This window comes from Manacus candei, unplaced genomic scaffold, assembly GCF_025592945.1.
Source record: "Manacus candei isolate 608988 ecotype Guabito, Panama unplaced genomic scaffold, ASM2559294v1 h1tg000005l, whole genome shotgun sequence".
Taxonomy (NCBI): Eukaryota; Metazoa; Chordata; class Aves; order Passeriformes; family Pipridae; genus Manacus; species Manacus candei.
Genome location: NW_026138053.1, coordinates 10,124,029 through 10,134,814, shown reverse-complemented (window position 1 = coordinate 10,134,814; position 10,786 = coordinate 10,124,029). Strand labels below are relative to the sequence as shown.

General features: G+C 51.1%; 1 protein-coding gene across 1 annotated transcript in view; it reads right to left on the bottom strand.

The window, feature by feature from the left end:
- SGIP1 (SH3GL interacting endocytic adaptor 1) overlaps nucleotides 1-10,786 on the bottom strand; it is a 54,647-nt gene that overhangs the window by 5,747 nt on the left and 38,114 nt on the right. Inside the window, exons 17-24 of the mRNA XM_051798707.1 lie at nucleotides 9,799-9,858; nucleotides 8,952-9,011; nucleotides 3,776-3,887; nucleotides 3,250-3,405; nucleotides 2,745-2,877; nucleotides 2,251-2,453; nucleotides 1,353-1,417; nucleotides 112-276 (exon numbers count right to left, since the gene is read on the bottom strand). Coding sequence (XP_051654667.1) covers nucleotides 112-276; nucleotides 1,353-1,417; nucleotides 2,251-2,453; nucleotides 2,745-2,877; nucleotides 3,250-3,405; nucleotides 3,776-3,887; nucleotides 8,952-9,011; nucleotides 9,799-9,858 — 954 coding nt within the window. The remainder of the gene's footprint in view (nucleotides 1-111; nucleotides 277-1,352; nucleotides 1,418-2,250; nucleotides 2,454-2,744; nucleotides 2,878-3,249; nucleotides 3,406-3,775; nucleotides 3,888-8,951; nucleotides 9,012-9,798; nucleotides 9,859-10,786) is intronic.

The window sequence follows — 10,786 nt, the reverse complement described above, 5'->3', positions numbered from 1 at the left end:
TCACGCTGAGCTGTGGCAGGAGCTCTGGGCTTGAGCAGCCAACAAATACACAGCAGGAGCATTCCCAGCATCCCAGCACAGGCAGAGAGGAGCCGCTGGCGAGGCACCTACCTGCTGCAAACCTTTTCTTGATGAGGGAGAAGCGGTACCCGGCGCCCACGAGCTCAATGTCGCAGCTGGACAGGGTGCTGCCCTCGCTGGTGAACTGCACGGCCAGCGGGGCCGGGCTGCTCGGCCCCTCTGACAGCTGGAACCGGGCCAGCAGAGACCCCACACCTGCAATGGAAGTGCCACATGAAACCCTTACAAGCCTGGAGAGGCACACGGAGCACCCCAGCACTGGGTTTGCCAGCAAAGCTCTCTAATGGCTTAAAACGTTTCTTATATTGGGCCCCATGATATAAGAAATACATGAAACTATTAGAGAGTGTTCAAAGGAGGGCAACGGAGATGGGGAAGGGCCTTAAGGGGAAGTTGTGGGAGGAGCGGCTGAGGGCACTTGGTCTGTTCAGCTGGAGAAGAAGAGAATGAGGGGGGATCTCATTGCAGTTACAGCTTCCTTGGGAGGGGAAGAGGAGGGGCAGGCACTGATCTCTGCTCTGTGGGGACCAGTAGCAGGGAATGGCCTGAAATTGTGTCAGGGAAGGTTTAAGTTGGATCTTAGAAAAAGGTTCTTCCCCCCGAGGGGGTGCTTGGGCACTGAACAGGCTCCCCAGGGCAGTGGTCACAGCACGAAGGCTGAGAGAGCTCAAGGAGTATTTGGATGATCCTCTGGGGCACCTGGTGTGACTCTTGGGGATCCTGTGCAGGGCTGAGGGTTGGACTTGATGATCCTTCCAACTCACATATTCTGTGATTCTGTGAGATGCCCAAAGCATCGCAGGTGAAGCCCAGTCTCATGGGGCTCCCCAACCCTCCAGCATCCCTGGGGCAGGAGGCAAACTCCTCTCATCCTCTCAGCAGAATTTGACTTTTCAGACACCCCAGCGATAAGGAGCAGCTGAGTATGTGGGTTACACATGGAGAAGCCACTTGTGGGAGACTGTGGTCACCTCAATGGGGACACAATGTGGGGCCTCAGCCTTCAAATACAGAAGGTCAAGGGAAAAAGGACTTGGCAAACCACCACGTCCAAACCTGGTGTGTTAATACCCTCCTGTGATGCCAAGGCACTTGGCAAAGCAGCACCAGTGGCACGTAGCCCTGCTTTTCTAAGCTCTGCTTTAAATAGCATTCTCCCTGGCAAGCCCCAGCAGGAATCTGTGTGTCTGGGCTTGTGTGCCGGCATGATAAACGGGTCAGTGTCTGATTTAAGGATTCAGAGTTAATAACATGCATATTTTGAGGATTACCTCCATTTTCTGACTTCTGAGAGATATCAGGGATCTTCCACAATATCCTTTGCTGTTCAGCGTTCCTGAAAACAAACGAAGAAGAGCATTTCTGTAGGAAACAAGAAATTGCCAAGAAGTCATTTGAATTTTGCTAAAGGCTGTGTGGGCTGGTGGTGGGGGCGACCTGCTCCGGTGCTGCTCTCTGGAGCTGCAATTCTGGGAGCTTGGATTTGGGTTTGGCAGAGCTGGGTTAATGGCTGGACTTGATAGTCTTAGAAGGCTTTTCCAACCAATATAATTCTATGATTGTATGAGCTGAGCAGGAAAAAGCTGTCCTTGGGTTGCAGGTGAGCGATGGGCAAGAGGCAGTGCTGTGCCCTCCGGGAAATGTTCATGCCACTGCCTATGGGAGCAACAGCCGTGCATATCTCCATAGGACCACAGCATCCCAGACTGGGTTGGTTGGAAGGGACCTCAAAGCTCATCTCATTCCACTCCCTGCCATGGACAGGGACACCTTCCACAAGATCAGGTTTCTCCAAGCCCTGTCCAACCTGGCCTTGGATGCTTCCAGGGATGAGGCAGGCAGCCACAGCTTCTCTGGGCAACCTGTGCCAGGGCCTATGGCAGTGATGGCCCTGCACCCCTCTGAGCCCCGGAAAAAGCAGCCATAACACAAAATAAGGGCTGATGCTCTGCTGCCCACACACATGCATTCATCTCTGACCATTTTCTTGTGGGAATGGCAAGAAAAAATAAATCACAGTGGGGTTGCAGCCTTCCTCCTGCAAGAGGAGGGAAGGTTTTGGTTCCTAGTGTGCCCCCAGCTCCCACCCACAGACCCTCCTGAATCAAGCCTGCTCCTGCAGTTCTAGGCAGGGACACAGCAGAGAGAGGGAAGGAGCTCAATCCCTACCAGACAGCAGGAGGAAGCACAGCTTGAAGTTTGGTTACTCCTCCATCGACGGGGACGAGGAACTGGACGTTGTTTAGAGCTACCGGTGTGGTCATTGCCTCTGTATTGTATTTGTAGTCGATGCGGAGGTCAGTGCTTGCAGGGTCACACCGCCAGCTCACTGCAAGGTTTAATGGAGTAGACTGAATACCCTGGGCAGATACCTTCCAAAATGACAGAAAAAACATTTAGTTTCCATAGGGGTGAAGGGAGAAGTCCCGTTTTACAGCCGCGCTCATCGCATTCGGTTTCAGAGGAGGCAATACCTTGTACTCCCACCAAAACTCCGTACTAGGCTCAAAGCCAGACAATCTAGTGCCACAAGAAGGGACTAAAGGGATAACATGCCCCCACCTCACATTAGCTACACTCTGCACTAGGGAAACACCAGCTTTTACGTCTATAATTCAGCAGAGGTTTTTTTGGCACAGTTTTATCTTACAAAAAACCCCTACCTGGTATTTGAGCATATCCACATTGTAATAGGTGGCTTGCGGTTTCTGTTCCGATACCTTCTTTAGGTGAGTCATCAGATTTGGCATGTTGACCCAGAACTCCTTCGAGTTGGTGTCACTCTGCATGCTGTCACTGCAGACAGAGAGAGTTAACCCTTTACAGAACCTGCCTTGGCAGGAGAAAGCTGTTCTACAAAGCACATGGGACAGCAGCAACCAGCTGTGAGTGACTGCACTCAGTCCCACATCTATGGGAATATTGGCTGCCTCCCACACATCTCTGGCTTGTCCTCAGCTGCCTCCAGGGAGGCACAGCAAATATAACCCATAGGTCATCTCATTTTGCAAAGAGGAGGTTTAATGAGCAGAGCAAAGGACAAACAAAGCACTTGGCTCCTCACTGCTGGTGCTCTTCTACCTGGCATGGGTCTGTGTTTTTTTATAAAGTCCCCTAGTTTTCTGGAAACCCGCCTTCATTTGGGACGCTGGCAAGGTGGGTCCTTACCAGCAGAGGAGCTGGGGGTTTGGCAGGACATGCTCCAGCCTGTTGTAGTTCAGCACACGGAAGGTGAGCACCGCCGGAGTGGGATTGTTGGCAAAGTGTCGGGTGATGCCTGCTGGAAATGACAGCACCATCTCCCCTGTAATCTTCACGATACACCTGCAGTGCCAGACACAGAGACGGAGGGTCAGGAAAGGGAGGTTCAAAATGAAGCACGAGGGGAGGGCTTGCACCAAGGATGGTGGTGACAGCCCCCCAGTTCCCACCCCAGGTAATGACACTGTTGCATTCTCAGAGTGAGCAGAAGAAGCACAAAGGCTGACAGCCCGCCAGGGGCAATGGTCATGGGGCACTGCAGGAGTGTCCTGATGCTGGACCCCCACCTGGTGCAGTGCAGTGACACCCCAACATGCACGTGCTGAGCCCAGAGCACCTCCTGTCCTCCCTCCCAAACCCTCAGGATGCACCCCAAGCCGTTGCAGTCCCAGACCCCCATATCAACATCCAGACCCCATTGGTAAGCACCTACTTGTTGGGGTCGGCCCCTTTGAAATACGCATTGACTGTTTCTGTGAAGGCGGCAGCGACAGGCAGGGTGTCCTGTGCCCCCATGGTGAGGGGGCTGGGCCCCCGTGATGACCCTGCAACAGAGCAGACACCCCCACTTGGGACCACAGAGATGAACAGCCCCACTCTCCCCAGCCCAGGGCGAGGGGGTGCTCACCAGGAACCCCAGCCTCACTTCATGGGCAAATAATAACAAAAAATCCCCCAGGCTTTGGATGAGGCTTTAAAAACAGTTTTAAATTATCTTTCCCTCCCCCTCCAAAAGCAAGCAAAGAAAATGATGGAGGAGCCCCAGGCAGGAGCAGCATGCAGGGCCGTGGCCCCCCAGCATGGGGGCTGCCACACGGCAGGCTTTGCATGACAGTTTTTGCAGTTGGTCTCTGAGCCCCGGAAAAAGGGGCTAGGGGGGTTCATTGTCTCTTCACCGGAGAGCTCAGGCTGCCTGTGGGAAAGTAGGGTGTCAGCAGTCTCATGATGCCTGAACCCCAACCTGCGGAGACTCCTGCAATCCCCTCTCCTCTCCTGCCCAGTGAGCCAAGAGGACCCCCACTCCTTACTCACCCCACAAATCCCACAGTACCCCACAGAAAATCTGAAAATCATCAAAAATCTGAAACTACAGAGGCACAGGCTGGCCAGTGTAGTTGTGTCTGCCCCATTCATGGAAGTGTTCAAGGCCAGGTTGGATGGGCTTGGAGCAACCTGGTCTAGTGGAAGGTGTCCCTGCCCATGGCAGGGGGTGGAGCAAGATGGGCTTTGAGGTCCCTGACATCCCAAACCATTCTAGGATTCCATGATTAAAATAAAGGAGAAAAGTTTGCTTTGGTCATGCTGTGCATCCACGGACACCCGGCAAACTCTAAAATAATTAGCCCTGCAGGATCACTCGCAGGTTTCCCTTTGCTGACCAGGAATTCTTTCTCCAAAAGAATTTGAAGATGAAATCTTCACTGCAAGTGCACCTCAGAAGCCCCAAGTGTGCTGGAAACCCTGCATGGGAGACAACATCCTGCTCCCTGTGCCCACCACCAGGGGAGTCTAAGGTGCTTTTGGCACAGCAAAGTCGTCACCTTTTCCCCATGGAAAGTGTCCAAAGATCAGCCCAGGGTTAGTGTCAGGTCACCTACCCAATGTACAAGGTGCTAAACCCATGGACACCCAAAAAATCCTGGAGAGGTCATGCCCCTGCCCTGGCACTGGCGACTCAGCCTCATCTATTTCCTGCAATGCACCGTTTTGGGACCTTTTTGTTTACATCACATTCTGTACATCAGGTTAAGCACGAGGATTATTCTGCCCCAAACCAGGAATGACAAAGGTCTCCAGAGGGGCACCTTACCCAGGGACCACAACACCCCTCACTCCGTCACCTTCATCGCCAGGGTCTGAGTCAGGCAGGTGAAAGGGGTGATGAATCCAGCCTGGAGTTTGTTTGGAACATGCAAGCACGTGCCAGCTCCAGCCAAAGCTGCAGGAATTCCAATGCCAGCCCGGGAAAGGGCAGCACCTCCACAGGCAGCAGGGCCAGGGGAAAGCAAAGCGAAATGTGGCATGTTCCTGATGAGCTCCTGCTCTTCTGCTTGGGCTATCCTCCAAAATTATCCCTCCCCTTCTTTATCTGCTGCTTCCCACCACTGTGAGTGAATAACAGGGTTTGGGTGCAGAAAACTGGGGTTCATAACATCTCCTGGGGAAAACATTTTCATCACTTCAATCACACTTTGAGTTTCGATATATTAATTGAAAAAATTGTGATATTTGCCAACAAGGAGGATTCCTAACACCTTACCCAGGCACCTGTGCATTAATGGATAAACCCCAAGTGCTCTCTCCTAGAGGCACAGATGAGCCCTTCCAGTGATGGGGTTTTCCCTTCAAATCTCTAATGTAGCGTAAAAAGGTGTAAAAAATTCATGTAGCCATGTCTATACCTCAGTCATGCATCTTAAGAGGCTCAGGGGAATAAGTGATTCCAGCTGCAGCCCAGAATGAGGATAATCAGGAATGGTATCTGAGTGTCCTAGCACATGGGATGGGCAGCCAGAGCATCTCATCCACACACAACAGACCCATCACCACACACACATTAATTATCCTAATGAGCCCAGCGGGGCAGCCTGTGGCTCCCCAAGCCTTCTGCTCCTGGGGCCACAGCCCCGAGCTATCCATTAGGATGAACATCCCGCTGAAGAGTGGTCATGCCAGTGCCAGCCATGTGTGAGAGCATGGGCAGCTCCCCAAACCCATGGGACACATTGATTTCCTGGCTCTGTGACAGAGAGAACATGCAGCAGCAGCACCATGGACTGCTGGGGTAACATATTTTAGATAAATTCTTTCCATAATACCACTGTTGGGTGATTCTTGCTCCCCACACACTCAGCAATGACCTCCAGCCAAATCCAGTGGGATATTCCCATCACATCCACTCAGAAATACAGATGGGATTCAGAAGTGTCAGTGCAGGCTGGTTATGGAGGGGAAAGACCGGAGGTGACACCCAGCAGAGGAGCATCAGGCTTGTCTCATAGGGAAGGTGAGAAGGGCTTTAGCTGCCCACATGCAATCCCTAGCAATATAATCATTATTCCTTGGGAGAGGACTAAAACCACCTCATAATGGCAGCTGAGTCTAGCCTGGACCCTGCACCAGAGCATGGAATGAGGGGCAGGTGTCTCTCATACCAATGCACCTTTTCCCTGATTTCCCATCTCTTTTTCCCCATGTTCCTCTGCACATATATAAGATTCCTTTATTCTCCAGAATGAAAAATCACCTCTACAGGAACAAAAGGGCTGGTCTCATGGATCCCCATTACCAGGCTCAGCCAGGCTGTGGGAATCTGAGTTCACCTGAGCAGCAACTGCAACAAAACATCCTCATTTCTAATCCAGCTTTGAATAAAAATCATGTGGATGGAATTGAGGTTCTTGATTCCCTCCACTTTCTTCATGAACCTGCATATTCTTCTCTTAATGACTTCAGAGAACAAATAACCTTTGACACTAAGGTTTTTACTAAAAAAGAAAAGTATAATCTATTTGAAGCAATGACATGATTTTCCAGAAACACAAGACAAATTCAGTTACCATGGCACACGTCCACCCAAAACCTGGCTTTTTAGTGACTGATTCAAAAGTAATTTTTAGAAACTTTTCATTTGGGCAAATGACCTGACAATAATAGAGAAAAAACCCAAATCCATTTTATGGCGCTTTGAATCCAGTCATAAGCAGCAAACTAGGTTCATTTGCCTTATTTTTCCCTATGCAAAAGTGGAAAATACAGCTGTGGAATAAGGAGACATGAGTGACAGCAATCCTGGCCAGGAGAGCATCACCAAATCTTTTCACACACAAATAAACTACCCCATGTTCAGCAAATACACAGATCTTGACAAAAAACCCTCAAAATTCAGAAAGAAACTATTATTACTCTTCTGGCCTTCCATGTCCTGAGAGTTTCAGATGCCAAACACAAAAGGTCTCCTCTCACTTCCCTGTAGATGAGCATTGAAGTTCGGGGGTTTTTTAAAAGTTGGACATAGATATTTAGAAATAAATCAGGAAATACAGTGTGTGAAAGTGAGATAACTCCTTTCTGGAACATGACCTGAGCCCAGAGGCAGTGCCATACTCCTGCAGGCCTGCTGCTGTGCTGGCATTCCAGGACAAACTCACTCCCTTCTCCACACCATTCATACTGCTAGAACCAAGTCAAAGAATTCCAATAACTTCAATACTCAAAACCACAAGAAAACTCCCAAGAGGTGGATGTGCTCGCGGGGCTGGTGCTGGACTGAGCGAGGGGAGGAGGAAGCACAGAGCAGGGGGATGCACAGTGCTGGAATACTTGTGCTGAGGGATAACATTGTCCCTGCTGTCCTCAGCTCTTTCTGGAGCTCTGGACAGGCAGGTGGCACCTGGGAAACCCAGGAAGGGTTTTTTGCAGGGAACAGCAAAATGGCAATGAGCACCAGGAAGAAGCAGCTCCCCCTGGATCTAAGCTGAGAGCTGCTGTTGGAGTTAGGACCATCAAAGCAGGGACTGTTGGAGCAGGGACCTTGGGCCAAGAAAAAGGGAGGAAAGGAAGGAACCAACTCCCTGGTCAATGCCATCTCAATTCCTGCCTTCTGCTGCTGCTACTCCATCACTCTCACCAGAATGGGCTTTGCTCCGTGATTCCAAGCCCATCCTCAGTGGCCTGGCAGTACCCATCCCAGGCCACTTGGCATTTTTCTGGGATGGACACACTTTGGGACTCACATGTGGAAACAGTGCTCTGGCATGTCCTGTGCCAACAGCATCCTCCAGCTCACCCCAGCCCTGCCTGCAAGCACTACAACAGCTCCAAACTGCTTGCTTGGCGATTAAAAGCACCTATTCCTGCTGCAAGCAAACCTCCTGATTTTATTTCTGTTTTTAAAAAGCAAAATGTGAGATGAGGCTTCCCCCAAAGCCTTGGTGCTCTCGGAGTGGGACTTGGCTGCCCAGCCACCTACAGTTCTGCCCTACCTGGGAGTTGATGCTGCTTGGAGAACAAACGACAAGTTTTTCCCTTCCCTGCATCCTTCTCATCTACGGGGGACCCCAGAAGCCCCAAGACCTTCAAGCAGCCACCCCAGCAGCACAACCTGCTGGTGTTTCAGCTCCCAACCCTTCACTGCCAAAAAACCTGGTGGGAGGTGGGGAGGAGGCCCCAGCTTGGCAGAGAACCCATCATCCTTTGGGTGTTAATTAACAGCACGTGGCCCAGCCCACTCAGGGTAACGAGCAGCTCGTGAGGGAGAGTAGAGAGAAGCTCTGGTTGACAGAGTCAAGTTCCTTGGCAGTGCAAGCGGTTCCGCTCTCTGGTTTTCACTGCAGCCTCCGTACGGGAATATTCAGAATGTTCTTTCGGGTCTTGCTTTGTTTGGGTTGGATTTTTTTAGAAAATAAATAAACGAGGAAAGAGATCACAGGGACAAATGGCACAAATCAAATCAAAATTGTTCTGTTTGAACTTGCGATGTCATCTAAGTAGCCATAGCATTTCGCATGGAAAGTCGGACTGGATGGAGCCTTGGGAGGGAACCCCGGGAGTGAGAGAGCGAGAGCAGGGGGAGCGAGTCGTTACAGGGTATGCTATGCACTACTTACCTTCGAAAGTCAAATAAAACTTTCCTCTGTCAAACCAAACGAGGGAAGGCTGTTCATTCTCTGTATGGCCAGGAGTTGAAGCGGGATGGGACAGGTTAAGGAGAGGGAGAGAGAAGGACACAGTGTGAGTCACAGAGCAGGTCATTTATCTCACTACGGGGAGGGGGCGAGGCGCTGCAAGCCGTTCACGTGCAGGGACGGGGGCTTTAAACTCGGGCGTTGGCTTGGGAGACAGAAAGCAGAAAGCAAAGCTATGGAAGCCCAGATGGAAGAGTCCTTTTGCTTGGTAAGGAGTTTTGAGAGGTTTTCTCTTTTTTTGGCTACAGTAGAAGAGGCTTGTCGGCTCATGCACTCCATCAGCATGTTCTAACTGCGCTGATCTGGGCAAACATGCCGTGTCCTCCTCGCCTCCGGCGTCGTCTCCGCCAGCATTCCCGGTGGGATGCTGCTCCACATGCCACACCGGTGTGCACAATCAGTGACAGTGAAATGGAGTGTTCTCTGTTGCATTTCAGGACATTACACTTGCAGATAACCAGACACACGCACACAGAGCAGCAGCTGCCTAGCTGGAATCTTCCTTTTCCCATCACAACCACCAGCTCCCTGCTCTCACACCGCCTCAAAAGCCACGTTGGACTCCAGGTACTGCTGAAATAACTCGGGGTGTGTGGGGGGAAACAGCTTTTGGAGCTGTTAAATTAAGCTCCTTGAATTCAGGAGGTGACAACCTTCCACCTCAAAGTCCTTTTGGTCACTGAGAAACTGTCATGCAAGGTGATGCGAGCGGTGGGTGTCGCCCGCTCCAAAGGCGGATTGTCTGGAAAGCTCCCTGCCAGTACAGTACCTGCTGGCATTTCACTGCGCCTTTCAAACGCGGGCAGTTTGTCAATAAAAGCATCATCCTCTGATAACACAAGCAGAAGAAACGCAAAGGAAAGAAAAAAAAAAACAAACACAAAGAATGAGAACACGGATCCCAACTGAAACCAAGCAGCGCGTTGTATCAATGGAGAGACAGAGAGGTGATTTAACGAGAGAAATGAGGGAAGGGGCACTGACGCGGGAGCAACAGCTTCTTTCTTTGCCCGAAATTATTCAGACTGACATGCAACCACGGGAAAAGCACACCAGAGCAGCACGGACAACATGGAAATGGAGCAACCCTTCACATGCTCTTGGACAAACTCCATCAGACTTTGCCACAGGAAACAGAAGACGGGGAGAGTGTTGGAGATGGACCCTGTAGTAAGCACAGGGCTGCAGGCAGCCCCAGCTGGGTTGGGTTGTCCCAGCCCCCCAGGACCCACAGTGGTCCTTGACCTGCCCATCCCTGCACACCTTCCACTTCAGCTTTTCCTCTTTCCACAAAAATCCCCAGGAATCAAAAGTGCTCCCTCCTTCACTATGGATTTTCATGGATGCTCATCCAGCACCAGTACCCACCCTCGCCTTGGTGGGGACAAGGAGATGCTTGGACTTTCCCTGAGTGGGTCCCAAACCCCATCTGCTCCTGCCTTACCCCAGCCAGCTTTTCCCAAGCCAAATCCTGGCAATGTGGCATCCGCTGCTTGATTTATGTTGGATATTAGGTAAAGATTCTTTACCCGGAGGGTGGCTGGGCACTGAAACAGGTTCCCGAGGGCAGTGGTCACAGCACCAAGGCTGCCAGAGCTAAAGAGGTGTTTGGAAAATACTGTGAGGCACATGGTGGGAATGTTGGGGTGTCCTGTGCAGGGCCAGGAGTTGGACTCAATGATCCTGATGGGTCCCTTCCAACTCAAGATATTCCGGAATTCTATGATTTAGTCTGTATGGAGCTGGAAGTACAACAG